The 18,142-nt window shown below is 27.7% G+C and overlaps 1 protein-coding gene across 1 annotated transcript; it reads left to right on the plus strand.

Moving 5' to 3' along the window:
- The first annotated feature begins 2 nt into the window (after positions 1 to 2).
- OXA1L (OXA1L mitochondrial inner membrane protein) lies at positions 3 to 17,980 on the plus strand. Its single transcript, XM_043053031.3, has 9 exons — positions 3 to 343; positions 2,711 to 2,860; positions 4,880 to 5,162; positions 6,216 to 6,359; positions 8,242 to 8,327; positions 10,576 to 10,740; positions 10,955 to 11,059; positions 13,894 to 14,056; positions 17,726 to 17,980. Exons 1-9 carry the CDS (start codon positions 233 to 235, stop codon positions 17,917 to 17,919), a joined length of 1,401 nt encoding a protein of 466 aa, XP_042908965.2. The 5' UTR covers positions 3 to 232; the 3' UTR covers positions 17,920 to 17,980.
- Positions 17,981 to 18,142: the final 162 nt, after the last annotated feature.

The raw sequence follows: 18,142 nt of genomic DNA on the forward strand, positions 1-18,142 counted from the left end.
ATATTTTTTCAAATTTCCAGTCTTTGCTTGTTCTTGTAGCCCCACATTTTGAGATTTAGCCTAAACTTTATAGAAAATTAATATTCCTCACATTGTTCTACTGATTTTATTATTATCTTGATTAGAGCAGAAATAGACAACCAAAGGCGTATTATATTAATTGTAAACAAATAATTGGAAAGACAGACATGATTTCTTTAAAATTTTAAAGTCAAAATTCTCAATTGAAATAATGGCTTGTAATAATATATTAAGACATTCATATTTTTCTATTTCTAGTTCTTTTGCTCATAAGATAGGGAGTTTCAATGGCAAAAATATGAATAATTGGAAATATAATAAGGTACTTACCGGTTTTTATAAAGCTTTTATTTATCAAATTTGTTGTAAGGAATAAATGAAATATAATTTCGAATTTTTTCAGTAAATTTAAAAGTTTACTGTTATGGTGTTGGTCGTGTTTCTGCTTATTGTGCGCTGTTTTAGTAAGCGCAAAAATTTTTGAATATTTTTTTTTAAATGTGTTTTTTTTAAAAATATTTCATTTAAGATAGCAATTTTCGAAACTATTTCCGTATCGTCATCTGCCGCACCAACTGTAGTCTCCAAAGTGGGTGCCAAATATATTTTAAACTTAATAATTTATTATTTTTTTTAAAGTAAAAGCAGATCGAATTTTGCCTGATTTATCTATGAGTTATTCCCTTTACCCTTTGAGTTGGTTTCCTTCTGTGATGTTTTGTTTTAGTTTCTCGCAAGCCACCTCCCAAAAGTTGCGGAATTTGACGATTATCCTGCCAGAGATCACGATACAGAAATCATCTTCAATTTTCTTTATATAATGCTCTTTTTACTTAAGTTATACAGGTATAAGCAGGGTTGGCAAGATTTTGCCGCAGGTGGAAAAAACCATGGTAAAAACCGTCCTGGCAAAAACAGGTTTTTGCCAAGCAAATTGGCAAAAACCTATACTTTCCAAGATGAGAGGACAAAAACACATTTTTGATACAAAATTATTCCTAAAATTAAAATATATACTATAAATATAAATAAATACAAAAAAATTCACAAAATTATTAATCCATAATTAAATTATAATGTAATAATATATCATTTTAGTAGTTTATAACATTGATTGGAAAATTTGCGATTATTCTTTTTCCAGTGAAATGAACTTATTTTAAATTAATATAACTACATATAATTTAAAGCATACAATATCTATCAACATGTGTAGTTAATTATTGTACAAATAATAATTTTTTATAATAAATAAAAATAATAATAATATACAAATAATAATATTTATTTATTTGTAAAAAAACATTAATTTAAGGATTCTAAAATGAAAAGAGGACAAAAACTTTCAATCTTTTAAAAATTATTACCCTTATATTAATTATTAATATGTTAAAAATAATTTTTTCAGGTAATGTATCAAAATTATTATTCCTTATGATTGATTTAAATTTGTTTCAAGTATTTTGTAAGAATATTTAATCAGCAATTTAGATAATTTGGTTTTTGCCGGTTTTTACCAGTTTTTGCCGGTTTTTACCAGGTTTTTGCCACTGTCCTGGCAAAAACCCCTTTTTGCCGGCAAAAACTCCAACCCTGGGTATAAGGTGATATTTTTGCAGTATATATCATTATTTCTAATGATTTCATGATTAGAGTGTAAAATTGAGTGTCCTCTGGATTGCGCTTAATAATAGAAAGGATGTCTATTATTAAGCTTAATTTGGTACATCATACCTATCAAATCTAGTAGATCAAAGTAGAAAACAGGCAGGAGACTGCATTGTACCTATAAGATAAAAAGAGTAGGTCATTAGAAATGTTTGTTTTAAAATTAAACTGTTGTTTAATTTTGCTTTAATTGTAAATAAAAGGTTAATAGTAGCAATATCAGAGTAATTTCTTTGACCTCACATTATCCTCTCACTTATCTTTCTTTTAACATCTACCAAAAAAAATTATTTTTTTTTTAATTTACCAAAAATACATTATCTTGTAGATGTCTGTTGTATCCTATAACTAAGGAGTAATTTATTATGATTTTGTTGCAGTGTTACATGCAATATTAGGTATCAAAATTTCTATTCTTTTCATTGGGATAAAATTGTTTGAATTTACATGACCAGTATCACATGTAGAAGAGGACTAAAAGTGCAGCATCGGATTGGCATGATCAGTGGCTCATATAGAGGAGGACCCTTGGCATACAATCACCAACTAAAATTTCAAATCTATTGCTAATATAAATTTGAATTCTTTTAGCTGGTAAATATTTTGCTTAAGGAAAATATTTTATCGATATGCTAGGATTTAGAAACAAATTTAATGTGAATTTTAGGATTTTAATACGAAAAGGTGAAAAAATCAGCCATGGAATTTAATTGATTTGTCATTTAAAAATAAGTTTAAAAATATTTTGCTGGATATATATAGTTTTGAGGATAGAAAAATTCACTTGAAACTGAGTTAAAAATATGTACCTATATTTTTGTTTTCAAAGATGCTCATAGTTCTTCTTATTTCAAGACACTCTCCACTCCTGGAGATATTTCTTAATTTGTATTGGACTGCAAGACTTCTTATACTTGAAAGAGCAACTTAAGGACTTAATTAAAAAAATGTATATTTTTGTTTAAATAAGATAACTGTACCTTGTGTTTAATTTTGTTACTTGATATTTTTTTTTTTTTAGATTTGTCTTTATAAAGCATTTACACCTCAAAACTATTATTCTTCAGTACTGTTTAGTAAAGAAAAAAATCGAGCCAACTATGTAAAACCTCTAGACAAATTATTTATATCTGCTGCATTTTTATCTCAAGGAACTAAAGATGCTTTTCAGGTAAGTGCTATTTCTCGAACACTATGTAGCTATAGTTCCAAAAATCTATGTTGTTTTTTTTTCAGCTTTAAACATAAAATTATAAATTATGAATGCTAATATTGTGGTTCATTCTTGGTGGGGTTTAAAAGGCACACCACTCATTTGCACTTTGAATCAAAAGATTTCTCCTAGCATGACACTTTTATTTTAGTTGTTTACAGTCTCTTGCCTTTTTTAAGGCTTAGAATTAACCTTGTCACATTTAATTTCCCAGCGATATTTTAAGCTGCTTAATGGCTTAATAGTGCAGTAATTTGATGATTTGCATATTATAATCCTCAAAATTTGAAACACATCAAGTAATTTCTCACAAAACTTTCATACGAAACGAAATTTAAATTTTCACTGAAACATGATTTATGTAACTACGGCTGAAACTTGAAGGTAGATATGAAAAAATTTGAGGTATCAAAAATTTGTAATATTTAAAATCATGATATTTTTTAAATTGTAGTCAATAAGTTAGCATTTTAAAAGTATTATACCATTTCTTAATTTAAGCAAGAAAACAATAAAATCAAATAATTTTTTATTAATTTCTTATATGTATAGATAGATATTTTTTGCATATTTCTATATTTTACATTGAATCATATACCATATTATTAACAATGTAAACAAATTCATCATAATAATCTGCAAGTTTTTTACTATATTTTTATAATCATAATCATTGGGTGATTGCTCATTATCATGTGAGTAGAATTTCTGTAGCTCTCCGAAATCAAAAAGAGTCATGTAAACATATTATACAATATGGGCTTCATTAGAATGAAGGTTTCAGGCATGAAACAAAAGAGTATGAAAATATGAAAAAAACTTGGATAAATATGACTACCAAAGCTGACGTCTTCAGGGGGTACCAGCTCTGGAAGTCATAAAAGCATGGGTTTCAGGCATGATTGTTCTATTTCTGATCGTGTTGGTAAGAAATGTTAAAAAAAATATTCAAAAGCAGTTTTGGATTTCAAGAAATCATTTTAAATTCTCCAAAAAAGAAAGTTTTTAAAGAATATTTTGTGAAAATGACTTGTCAACAAGAATCATGTGTAGCTAAAATAATGTTTTATTTTTTCATTATTAAAGTTGTAAATGTGGAGGAAACTCAATTTTTTTCGCGATTGTGAATTTTGGACTCAATAAAGATAGACTGCATGTTTAGTTGATATAAGTTCGTATGAAAATTTGTGACCCATGTGTCAAAGGTTGGATGATTTTGGATGATGGACCCATTTTGAATTTGTTAACTTAAATTGTAGTCATGGTAAAAGCAGTTTTACTAAAGCTACAAGTATAAAAAAAAAGTCACACATATTTATTTATGTGAAAAGACACATAAAATATTAAGAAATTAATCTCAAAAATGTCACTTCACTATTGTAGAGTGTACTTTTATATTTTTAATGTAGTCTATTTTCCCCATTATAATAACTTTTTTATTATTATTTTGAGTTATATACGGGGGTTGTGAATTAAATAGTGGCAACTTAACCTTGAAACTCTCTGAAGGGTGGGCATGCGCAAATAGGATATTAAAGTGGTGTGGTGGCGCTGTTGTCGATGTGTAGAGTGTGAAAAACAGTCGATCTGCTTAGAAGGGTAGTTGTGTGGCATTAAAGTGAGGAGTTTCGTTTCCATCGCTCTGAAGAAGATTTTCAAAAGGCTTCCACTAATCCTCGATAGCATTGTTGCATTTTTGCCACGGGCAACCTCGATTTTAAGCGACGACTGCTGATCACCTTTTGAAAACATGCTTTAGAGCGATGGAAACGAAACCCCTCACTTTAACGCCACACAACAACTACCCTTCTAAGCAGATCGACTGTTTTTTACACTCTACACATCGACAACAGTTCCCATACCCTATTTGCGCATGCCCGTCCTTCTGTGTGTTTCAAGGTTAAGTTGCCACTATATAATTTACAACCCTCGTAGATATTTAAACCTTGAGCTATTCTAATTTTGGTTTAATTGTAGGTTGTTGTTACAAATCCATCGGTACCATCTGCTGAACTCTCATCTAGTGTTTCAAGCATTGAAGAGGTTTCAAAAGTTCTTTCTGAATCGGGTAGTCATGTTTCTACTACATCAGACATTGCTGTAACTCTCTCTGATCATGTGCAGACTGTTGCTCAGTTTGCAGAACCATCATTAGCTAGCTTAGGTTTAGCTAATTACACTCCTGTTGGGTTGATACAAGTAATTTTAGAATATCTTCACATTAGTGCCCAAATGCCTTGGTGGATGGCTATAACTATTGGTAGGTGGTATAGTTTATTTAAATTATAAATAAGCGTGAGTATAGTTTAAGCAACATTCTTGAATTAAAATACCTTTCATAAGTTTGAGAGCTTGAAAAATTGGGTTTCAAAAATTTTGCAAATCATAAAATAATTTCCTATTATTAAAATTAAAAAGATAACGTATGACAAATATTTATATTTTATTTATTATCAAACACTTGTAATAGATTTTATGTGTTTAAACTTGGCCATGCGCACTTGAATACTTCTTATCATTTTGGCCACCTTTAAATAAAAAATGGGATTTCAAAGATATTGCATTTATTAAAATAATATGAAAAAATATGTGACAAATAGGAACTGAGTTAAAAATAATCATTTTACAGTTAATTTTGCTATTTTTTTTTATCTCTTTACACATCTAATAAAGTAATGAATTGGATTTCATTTACTTTAGATGCTACTATTAATGTATATATAATAAATAAGTAAATTATATACTCATTTTTAAGGAAAAGCTAAGATGGTTGAAAATAATTTAAGAAAATCCAGACTATTTATGTTATAGTACCACAGCAACTAAAAAAGTATATACTGTTTGTCTAAGATAGGTACTCTGCCAGACATTCGCCTGGAGCTGTGGCGGTGACTATGGTAACGAGGTATGATTATTTCAAGTAGGGGTGTGGGATCCCTCTTTAGGACTAGTTTCGGCGAGAGAAAAGGAGACCTCTTCATCGAAGCTACCCTCCTTGAAATGCCCTCTTCTTGTTTCCATAGCACCAGACTGCCGCAGACTTAGTGGTGGTCAGAGTACCTATCTTAGACAAACAGTATGATTCTAGACTAATTTTAATACAGAATGGTTTCAGAAAATCAAATCCAAGATCAATAAACTTATTTATTTGTTCAAACATCAAACTATCATGGTTTTGATTATTTGAACTTGATTTAAATGAAAAATAAAACAATTAGTTATGGTGATATTTTCCCCTAACGTTTATATATATATTTAAAAGATAAATTAATAAATAACGTTATTAATATTTTTTTAAATATCTATATTTCAGCTACTGTTATTGCCAGAATTCTTTTACTTCCGATATTAATAAAGACTCAAAGAAACACTCTAAACATGAGCAATCATATGCCTCAGCTTCAGTTCTTACAAGCTAGATTTGGAGAAGCTCGCCGCTCTGGTAACACTATGGAAGGTATTACATATAATATTTATTTACAATTTGCATAATCTTGTATTTTATATTCTATACAGAGATTGCTGTTTCCTGCCTCAGTAATTATTACCATTATTATTATTTTGTATTTCAGATTAGTTGATAATATATATGCTTAATATTTATATCCGCTAAAAGAGCATTGTTTTTCTTATTTATTGATTTTTTTTGTCGATGACGTAAATATCTAGATTACTATATTTCTCCATAAACAGGACTAGCGCACATTGCTTAATTTGTTATATATTTGGTATTTAAAAATTTTTTATTACTGTGCTAAAAAAATATTTTTAAAAAATACGAAATTTTATTAATAATTGTTAATGTGTGGTAAAAAATATATTGTTTTTTTATAACACCCCTAAGGTCACATTAGGTTCATGAACAAATCAATTATGAACAAATCACTCCAATCAAAATTATTTGTTTTTTATTTATTATTATTGTAGATGAAGAAGTTTCGAATCGTAATTATTAGATAAATTTTTTACAAAAGTAAAAAAATATTTGGATCATTTTGATAAAATAAAATCCTCTCATTTTGATAGAAGGAATAATTTAAAAAGAAATGATAAAGATTTCTCTTTTTTAAAAGTATAATTGGAGTAATTTTAGATTTATTGAAAGTGACTGTTATAAAAAAAATGTTTATTGTAAAATATCTAAATTTCTTCAGAACTTAAGTAAAGGGGCTTTAATAGACATTATTACCGAGGTTATTATGTTCATATAATATTAACTTTAAAAACGAAAAATGTGATGGTGTACTAACAGATATATTAGGGAGCCAAAACACTACAAAGTAAATTTAATAACACTTTGTAAGTGTATGAACAGTTAAAGAAAATCTATCTATTTATAAAATTAGCATTTTCTACTGAAATACAGTTTCTGAGAAAAAATTCTCAATAAAGATTATTAAAACCTTTTTTTTTGAAGAGTGATATTTAATATAGAGATTTGATGAAATATAAGTTTAACTTAAAAATTATAATATACCTGTTCTGCTTATTTTGACCTGACAATCTTACTTTGTGTTTAAATCATGTACAAATATCAGCCATTTAAGTGGATTTTATTTCATGAGTAATGGTCTATCCTGTACTATCATTTGTAATATATTTGTAATTCTATTAAATTGCTGCTTTGTAAAAAAATTGGTGCAGGTAAAAGTTAGTTCTAGGGAAATGGTGATTGAGAAGAAGAATTACAAAATTTAAAACTTAAGTTTTTTTTTCCCATTGAGGTCTCAAATTCCTCAGATTGTGGTGGTCCAAGTTGAATTTCTGTAAATTTTTATTTCTTCTTGCTATTCTTTAGTAGCTTAGATTATAGCTTAAATTATGCTTAGTAAAGTTTAATTAAATTGCCTACATTTTTAAAGTATACTTTAAGTTGCTAAAGATAGATATGTTCATGCATTAATAATATGTAGGCAGTTTGTTACTTCAATATTGTTTCAGTTTTTGGCATCTAAATAGACATGTGATTTTTCAGTATTTTTACTGAATTCAGTATTTGATTTAATAACCAGTATATACCTTAATAAATCCAAAAAAAAAAAAAAAAAAGGCTAACATAATGAAACAAACCATAAAATGTAAGTAATAATAATAATAAGCAGAAGTATTACCTTAACAATTACCAATTAATTTCATAATCTTCAATCTGTTTCAAGTAGGTCCCACTTGTTTACACCACTAAAAAATATGTGTTTTTCTATCACATTCATAAAATAGAATAACTTATTTCCGTAGGAATCAACTACATTTCTAAAAGCTTGGCTTTTTTCTCATGCGGGTAAATACATAATATACATTTAATTTTTATTGATTGTCTTTAAAAGTTCTTGTTTTTTTAGCTTCTAGATTTGCACAAGAAATAGTGATGTTCATGAAAGACCACAATATAAGTCCAATAAAAAATGCTCTGCTTCCAATGGCTCAGGTATGATATGATAGCTATATTTTCCCCCTGATATAATTTTTTAAAAATGAGTGCTGTGTTTGTTTAGGCTATTAAATATCATATTTGCAGATTTAGACAAAGAATTAGACTTTAGAGGGCTTACCTTCTTCAGCAAATGTAGGTTTCACAACCTCAAAGTACCATGGTGATCTTTCCTATTTTCCTTACACCAAACTTCATTTATAATTCCATTTAATTTTTTTGTATTGAACATGTACTGTAGTTTAAATTTGGCAATGCACTTCCAGCTCTTACTTTTTTCAAACAGTTAATCAATCAGTGAAGAGTTATGTGGTAGAAAAGTTCTATAAAAAGTTTAACTTTTTACAGGTTTTTAGCCGCCTATTTTTCTACTCTATAATTTTTTTTTTATATGAATTCGTTTTGTTAAAATGCATTGCTTCCATTAGGCACATCAGGTGTCAGACGAGGTAGAGTCCATAAATTGCAGGAATGTTCCCCTATATTCACGCAGGGGCTTGTTGGAGAGAAAATATTTTTTTAGACGTTAGCAGCACTAACAACGAAAACAAGCAACCATCTGGAATTCATTTTTGGTACTGTTAGCATTAAATGTAGATCATTTCTGACAAAGCAAATTTCTCATTCATCGAACATAGAAGTGTCACATTTAGAGCAGTGTACAAGCATCAAGTTCTGCGTTTTGCTCCAGAAATCACCTTATGAAATGCTCAAGATGCTGAAGAAAGCATACAGAAACGATGCCATTAAAAAAAGCAGTGGTGTACAACTGGCATCAGGGTTTTCGTTAATGTCATACAAGCATCGATGAGGATCTTGGACCGGATTCCTCTTCTCTTGCTACACAGATGAAAATGAAATTTCTCAAACACATTTGAGGGCGTTGGAGAAATCGCGCAAGCTTACAGAGTAATATCTATTAATGCTATTGCCTCTGAACTTGGAATTTCACATGTATACTCAAGATGATTTGAACATGCATCATGTTTGTTTACACATGGTTCCAAAAATGTTATCACCTAAACAAAAAGAAGTGAGTGCGGACATGTGTGATGATTCCATTGACATGGCTGATGAAGATAACAGCTTCTTGAAGAAAATCATAGCAGGTAATCAGGCATAGTGCTTTCTTTACAGCTCTCAGACAAAAGGTCAATCAAATAACTGGAAAGCAAAAGCATCTCAAAGAAAGGAAAAATTTTGCTTGGACAAAAACTGAGAGAAAGTGACATGGAAGTGTTTTTCGATTACTAGGCCGTCACTGACTATGAATTAATTCCTGAATACCAAGCTGTCAATATCTTTATATGGATATTCTTAAACCACTATGAGATACAATCAGAAAAAAACCCTGAAAATGGGCAACAAATTTTTTTTTTTGCGCAACAATGCTCCATCATATTGCACTCTAATTATGAATAATTACTTGCCAGACACAATGTTTTCACTCTGGAACAACCTGCTTTTTCTCCCGAACTAGCACCACTGGATTTTTATATATTTGTAGGGATGAAAATGAAATCGAAGGGACTCTGTTTTCTGGATTCAAATGACGTAATCGAAAATGCGAAGAAGCAGCTCAAGAACCTCTTAGAAAATAGATTCCAAGAGTTTTTGAATTAGTTATACGAGCGCTAGAAGAAGGCTAATAAAGTCAAATTATTGTTCTATTTTGACCTATTATAGGAACTTTTTAATTCTACCTCATATACTATTGAAATTGTCCAATTTCATTTCATAGCCATCTGTTTAGGTGCAAGGTCATGGACAAGACTCATGAGCATATTGTTATTGTAGAGACGTTTTTCTTTTAATTTATTGTTTCGGGCATACATTTTATCTATTAATTTTAAATTATATAATAGTATTGTTATTTAAATTTTTAAAAAAGTATATTGTTTTATATTAACAATGGAAATATTGAATACAGACTAAAATTTTTATTTATTTAAATCTTTTTTAAATTCAGAAACGTTTAAATGAAAGAGGAAATGTTTATATTTTAACTTGTACTATAAAAAAGTTAAATTGATCAACCACTAAAAAGGAATTTTTTAGAATGTTAAGATTTTATTTTAATGTCTTAGGCAAATAGAAACAAAAATGAAGTTGACAAATCTTTTTAATTAATTTTGAAGTTTGTGTTTCATTTATGCATCTGTGTTTCTGTAAGTTCTTTTGAATGAACTTCTGTGACTTCATAAGAATGACTGTTTATAGCAGATTTGTTTTTCTTCTGAATTAGGCTCCTGTGTTTATATCTTTCTTTTTGGGATTGAGGGCAATGGCAAAAGCTCCGGTAGAAAGTATGAAGGAAGGTGGATTGTGGTGGGCGACAGATTTGACAATACCTGATCCTTATTACATATTGCCAGTTATTTCTTGCAGTACTTTATACATAGTATTGAAGGTAAGGCATTAGTTTTGCAAAAATAAATGTATGATCATTCCTTGTTAATTTGTAAAACTGTATGTTTCATAACATGTATTAACATTTCATGATATTATGTATAATGATTCATGTGACATGATTGAATATTTCTAGATTTTATCTGCTCTATATTTCATTATTTTGTTTAAAAAATTAACATTTTTAAAACTTACAGAACATTTTATATTTTTAGATTGGAGCTGAGTCTGGAGTGAAACTTGAAAACATGAAAATGGCTAGATATTTTTTACAAGCCTTACCTGTAGTGGCTTTACCATTTTGCATAAATTTTCCTGCGGTATGTATTATATAATTGTATTTTATTCTCAATCTTTTTTTTTTGTTTTGGTTTTGTTATTTTGTAAATATTATGCATTATTGTTATTGATGTGCTTAATAAACACTTTGGAGTGAATTATCCCTAATATGTGTTTTTTTATACCATTAAATTAACAGTACTATTTATTATTCAGATGGGCCTCTATAACACAAATCTTTGGATTTCTTTTATTACCTGATTTCCGTTATAATACTTAACTAAAAATTCTAAAATAGCAAAAATTTTGATACATTGAACTAGGGGACCATTTCTGAATTTAATAAAGTTGATTAAAGTTATTTTAATCAATTAGTGGTTTAAAAATTTTTTTGGACTTTTAAATAATATTATAAAAGAAACCTTGTTTAATTAAATTTTATTATCATGAAATTTTATAAAGGTTAATTTGGGGTCATATACTTATTTAATATTATTATAAGATGAAATCAAATGTCCTAAGATGGAGATTGCTTAAAAAAATATGAAATTGTATCTTTGTAAAGTTTAAAAAAAAAAAAGAAAAAGAAATCGGAGAATTTTTAAAAGGATGGACTGTGGGATCATTCATAAATTACGAAATTACAATTTTAGACAGAATGACTCTTAGTCAGATAGATAAATTTTATCTTGTAATTAATGAGTTCAATAAGAAAAGATATTCTGAGACAACTAATTGATAAAATTTATTACTTAAAGTGAAATTTCTAAATATATTTAAAAAAAAAGATTTTTATTAATTTTTGTATAGTGTAATTTTTAGTTTTAAAAACATGTTTCTAAATTTTTATATCATCATACATAAATTATAAGTTTTTTGTAAAACTGTTGTAGCATGTCTGATTAAATGCAAGGCGGCTTCTTAGGAGCAAATTCAGGCACAGAACAATATCTGCTTTTAGGGACTTAGTCGATGGAAAGTCCTGGGCTAGCCTTCTTGATGACCAGCAGCGCTCTCATCAGTTTCCTCCTTCCCAGAGCTGAGGGAGTTGCTTGCCTTAGAATAATTACTGGACATGACTACTTGCAGGCCCATCTATTTAAAATTAACCTGTTCAATTCACCTCTTTGTGTGCCATGTAACACTTTGCCTATGACTGGGGAGCATCTATTTGATTGCCCCTCTCTTCTTGACATTCGTTCCTGTGATGACTTTCGTGCCCTCTCACCTTCTGGAGCTACTTCAGTGTTGTATTGGACTGCAAGACGCCTTATGTCTGAGAAGACGCTGGCGGGCGTAATTTAAAATAAAATGTCTGATTATTGCCTTATTCAACAAAGACATTAATAACTGTTGTTGAAAAATATTCTAAAATTTTAAAGTATCAATATCCAAATAAAGGTTTTTTTTAATGATTTATCATGTCTTGATAATTTTAAAGCTGGATTTTATACTTTCAGTGGTTTTTCGTGTATAGGAATAGCTAGCATGTCACTATATTATTGGAACTGAATATCTAAAGAAAACTATTTTTCCTGGACAGTGTTTAATGACTTTTATGTTACCTGGCAAATGTATGTTATAAATAGATCCAACTTAGATAATAATATAATGTTTATTCTATATTATTGGAACACTATATTAACTATATACACTATATAGAACACTATTGGAACACTATATACACTATATTATTGGAACTGAATATCTAAAGAAAACTATTTTTCCTGGACAGTGTTTAATGACTTTTATGTTACCTGGCAAATGTATGTTATAAATAGATCCAACTTAGATAATAATATAATGTTTATTCTGAATGCTTTAAAATAGTGTATACAGTTATTCTTCCAAAGGTTTTTGATTTATGTTATGTTGTTTTAATTATGTTTTAAAAAAACTGGATAAAAATTAAATGGTCTAAAAATGCAATTAAGGGAATTATGATTTTTTTGTGTTAAAAAAATGAATTTAAAATTGCACAATATAAAACATTTTCTAGGAACAACAATCTGAAACTATTTATTGATTTGTTGTATTCTCAACTAATTATTTTTTTAAGTAACTAGCTCAGAGGATCAACATATAATTAGAATTAAATTTGTTAATCAATACTATGCTTTGTTACAGACTTTTTGAAATCTTATCATGCATTGTAAAAATTCTGTTTAGTCAATTAAAATTTTAAATTTTTTTTACTTATTTTGATATTAGGAAATTTTTGTAAAGCATTACTTTTTTTCATTTTATCGTGGGATGAGACATTAAAATAAGAAGCAAAGCTTGCTTTTACTACATTTTCTATGTTAACTAATAATTTTTGAGATGATTCATTTCTGGCTTTTTATTGGATGTAGTAAAATATATATGACTAGTATGACTTAGTAACTGTCACAATACATGTATTAAATCAGAAATGTGATACATATATTATTTTTGAAATTACATTTTTTTTGGAAAATTAGTTTTGAAAATTAAAAATTATTATTTTTTGAAATTAAGTATAATTAATCAAATTAATGAAAATTAAAACTAAAAGGTTCTTTTACACACACGCACACACACACACACACACACACACACACACACACACACACACACACACAGAGAGAGATAAATTATACTAATACTTTTTAATACTGTTATATTATATTAGTAATCAATTCAAAAACTTCAAATCCAATTAGAGTTATATTTTAAATGGAGCCTCCTTATCAAAGTTTCATTTTTTACACCTTTTCTAATTAGGATTTTAATTCTTTGTATTTAGTTTTTGTACTCATGTTTTTATTTCTTGTATCATAATGTAAATGTTTGTAATAAAAATTGTCATTTTCTTTTATGTAATTTGACTTATCTGTTAGTTTTTTTATTTTAGGCTGTTTTATATTACTGGGTTACAACTAATTTTTGTACTCTAGCAATTGTATCAATTTTGAGATTGCCTCCTGTTCGTCAGTACTTGAATTTACCACAACAACAGGCTGTTGACCCAAAGTTTATTATGCCTAAAAAATCATTTGTTGGCGGAATGAAAGAAGGTAAGTTTTATTTCCTTGATTAACATTTCTCTATATTAAGAAAATAATTGAAATATGAATATGTATGAAGTATTTCATATTTATCTAGTTTGATTTTTTGTGTCTAAACTTATTCTTAATGAAATTTAAAAAACTTCTTCATTCAACTAAGTTAAAAACAAATAAAATAAAAGGGGCAAAAAATTTCTGGAAAAAGTATTTAATTTCTTGAACTATACATGCGGTGATTGAAAAAAATTGAATTTAAATACTTGAATGACATAATTTTTTTTCTTTTAAGCATCTGCCCCTTTCTTCTGTTTATAAAAGAAATGTTAGGTAGACATTTAAATATCGAATGAGAAGTAGATAATGAGTGAGATTTTTTTTGTGGACTCAACTGAAAATGCATATTTAAGAAAATGGTCATAACTCAAAATGCATGTTTAAGAAAGTGGACACAGATTAAAAAGGGTGTTCTTGAGGAAGGACAACGGTAACGGATATTCCGTGTATAAATTAATCCATTGTATAAGTCAACTCCTTATTTTTGATTACGAGATAGCAAATGTTTTAGATGTCGAGTGTATAAATAGATCGCTGTAAAAAACCAAATATGAAAATTTCTCAAGAAAATTTTCTCAAGGTAAAAATATTTCACACTGTTCTATCTGGATATGATACATTTGATCTCAAACTACATTATAGGCACTGCTAACATTATTGAATCCAACCTAGATGATGTTCTGGAGTCTTTAAATTTGTAGCTTCATGTCATGTTTTAAAAGTTTTCATGTTATACTTTTTGAAATACTCTTGAATAAATTAATAAATTATTTTAACTTTTCTTATTCTTCATTTTTTTCTGAACATTAAAGTATTGTTTTTATAAAAATAAACCTTTATGTGTGAAGAAAATATAAGAGAAAAATCCAAAATAAATTACATATAATAAATTCATATTTTTCGAAAGGAGAGAATCAATACAGAGTTATTTATATCTATTTCATTGTTTATAATGCATCAATGTTTCGTGATCAAAGAATGCCCGACTTTATTGCAAGTGTGTAAGTCTACCTCCTGATTTGTATAAAATTTTGGTTGATTTTAAGAGTTGACTTATATACTGGTGTATATGGTTTCAAAGAAAATGGGCACAGTATTTAATTTAAATTTACATTAAAATTTAAATTAAATTATTTTAACTTCTCTTATAAAAATCATTCTTTTATTAACGAATGAAATAATGGATTCAAATAAATTTGTAATATAACATTGTCCATTTGCCTAAATTACTCAGTACAATTTTTAAATTAGCTTATATTTTTTAAAGATTTTAAACGTTGACAATTGTTTTCAGAAATTGTCAAGGGTCTTATAAATGTATAATAGTGGTATATTTTCATTGTATGAATTAAAATTTTTAAAAACCACTTTATCATTTAATATTCTAAATATGAAAATATGACCTGAAAAGTTACATTTATAATATACCTTGCATCATTATGATTATGCTTTGTGTTTAAAACAGTAAAGTTAGTACGAAATTCTTCGTTGAATATTAAAAAGGCGCATTTTTCGTTGTGTTCAATTTCTTAATCATGCTTTCTGAGTTGATTTCAGAATGAAAAGTTCATAGACGAAATTCTTATAACCTTCTATTGAAATATTTTTGAATACAAACAGCAATGTTTTTTAGAGAAAGTTAAGCACAAATAATATTTTAAATAAGAAGGTAAATGAATATATCCCTTAAAGTAATTGATTTCTTTGGTATTTGCTAAATGTTTAATTGGTATAATGATGTATTGACTAAAAATAAATACATTTAGAAATATAGTTAATGATTTGAAGTCTTAAATGTTGATTTATTTTGTATGTAAAACTTAACGCCAACAAACAATATCTTTCTTTTTGGGTAATACAATATCAACAAACAATACAAACTCCATAAATTTAACATTATTCTAACACATCTACATTTCACCTATATTTTCTAGTGAGTACCAATCTGTGTAAGTTAGAGTGTTTAAAATTATAATTAGTTATTAATTTGTTGAAAAATAACTCATGGCGGTCAATTAAGCTCAGATTTGAAATTTGAAAGGGGGGAAAAAATCTCATTTTTATGCACATTTCTATTTGTGCTAATCAGTGTATGCATTTAATGTAACATCTTAAATTTAAATTTGATCATGAAACTAAGACATTTCTTTGTAGCTTTTCCTGGTAGTCATAAAACAGATCAGAGAAATGTATTGAAATTACCCCCAAATCAGATAAGATGATTTAATTGGGATTTCAAGTATCTGATGTTTCAATATTTTTTCTTAAAAAAATGTTTGCAAATTCTGTAAGAAATTATCAGATGGTCGATTTTGTTTTGATTTTCATCATTTCATAGATTTCCACTGAAACTTATTTTTCTTCAATCGAAACCTCAATCATTTAGCACATTTTACCCCAAAAATATTTTAAAGCAAAGAGTATTTTCTAAATTTTTTTTTTAGAAATTATTGCACTGTCAAAAGAATTATTCATCTTCAATATTCAGAAAATAGTATTTCAGTTGCTCATAGAGTTACCTTTGATCTGTCATACCAAAAAAAAAAAAATTTTTTTTTTCTTTCTGTATCCATTATACATTTTTAATGACTTATCGTGTTTAGTTTTTCCTAATAATAATTTTTTTAGCTAGTGTGTTTTGTATTAAAATTTATGACATAGATAAAATCGAACTGAGAAAAAAATTAAACTCACATTATAAAGTATAAAATTAATTAATGCTATTAATGACAATCAGAAAAATTTGATAAAATCAGTCGGAAAAATCGGGAAATTTTTTTTCTGGATGTTTTTAGCCACCTTTTTAAAGGTTAATCGTTTTTAACAACTTCGTACCTGCCAAGTCTCCTGTTTTTTTAACAAAGACTCCTGTATCTATCTCCTATTTACCCGTATATTCTCAAATTTCTCCGCATTTGTTTAAGAAATTTTTTTAAAAGAAACATTTTGGCGATAAAATATCCGTTGATGGCAAAAATACTTTTCTTATTCCTCGGTACGGCAGTTGCCATCAGCGTAGTACTGTAGTGTGTTGAGTGGTAATAGTTTAAGTAATTATAAATAATGGTTTAAAAAGATCTCTTATAGATTAAGATTTAGTACATATTTTTTACTTCGCTAAATGTACGCGTGTATATTATTTCCAATTTTAAATTTCTCTTTTTGACTTACATGATTATGCATGATGTATCAAAACTTTACTCGTAGCCTAAGAAATGTCACTATTTTTCCAATTTTGGCAGGTATGCAACTTGGTCATTAAACTTTAATTTTAAGTCACTAATACCTTCAAAATTCAATGTCTTTAAAATTAATTATAGTGGTGTAAAAACAGTAATTGATCTTTTCTTTTTCTTTTATTATTTTGACTGCTTATTATTACACTTCTGTCAATAAAGTTCAGAATTGAAATCTGGAAAAATCAAATTTTTCTCTATCTGTAGTTTATGTTCACATGAATTTAACATTCTAAAATAAAATAAAAAACTATTAAATAATTTCTGCTGGTGTATTCAGATATTTTATTTTAACAATAATTAGGAGATGCTGTGAAATATCCTTGATTTTTAAAAAGTTGTACAAATTCTGTTAAAAACATTTTATTCAATTTATGGTTTGTTGTAGCCTGGGAAGATCAAAAGGCATTATCAGCTGCTGAAGATAGAAGAAGGATGGATGAAATCAGATTCCAAAAAGCAGGAACTGGTCCTATTCCAAGAACATATTCTTATGATCCTACAAAGGTTAAACCATCTAATGTTGCTGCTGCTGCAAATAAAAGCCGTCAATCAATGTCTGCTAAAGAACATAAAACATGATTGTAACGAAGCTATAAAATTGTAGCATTGTTTTATTGTATAGTAAAAGATAGAAAAAATGCTTTTGTTTTTCACTACACTTAATCATCAGGCATTTGTAAAAAATAAATTCAACACAATGTATTCATATTTAGTTAAATCATTAGCAATACATCACAAACATTAAAAATATGTACAGTTAAGCTTTCTAATCTTATGCTATTAAACAAATTATAAATTTAGA

The sequence above is a fragment of the Parasteatoda tepidariorum genome, chromosome 3 (genome assembly GCF_982258835.1).
Source record: "Parasteatoda tepidariorum strain Cologne lab strain chromosome 3, Ptep-v5.0, whole genome shotgun sequence".
Classification (NCBI taxonomy): Eukaryota; Metazoa; Arthropoda; class Arachnida; order Araneae; family Theridiidae; genus Parasteatoda; species Parasteatoda tepidariorum.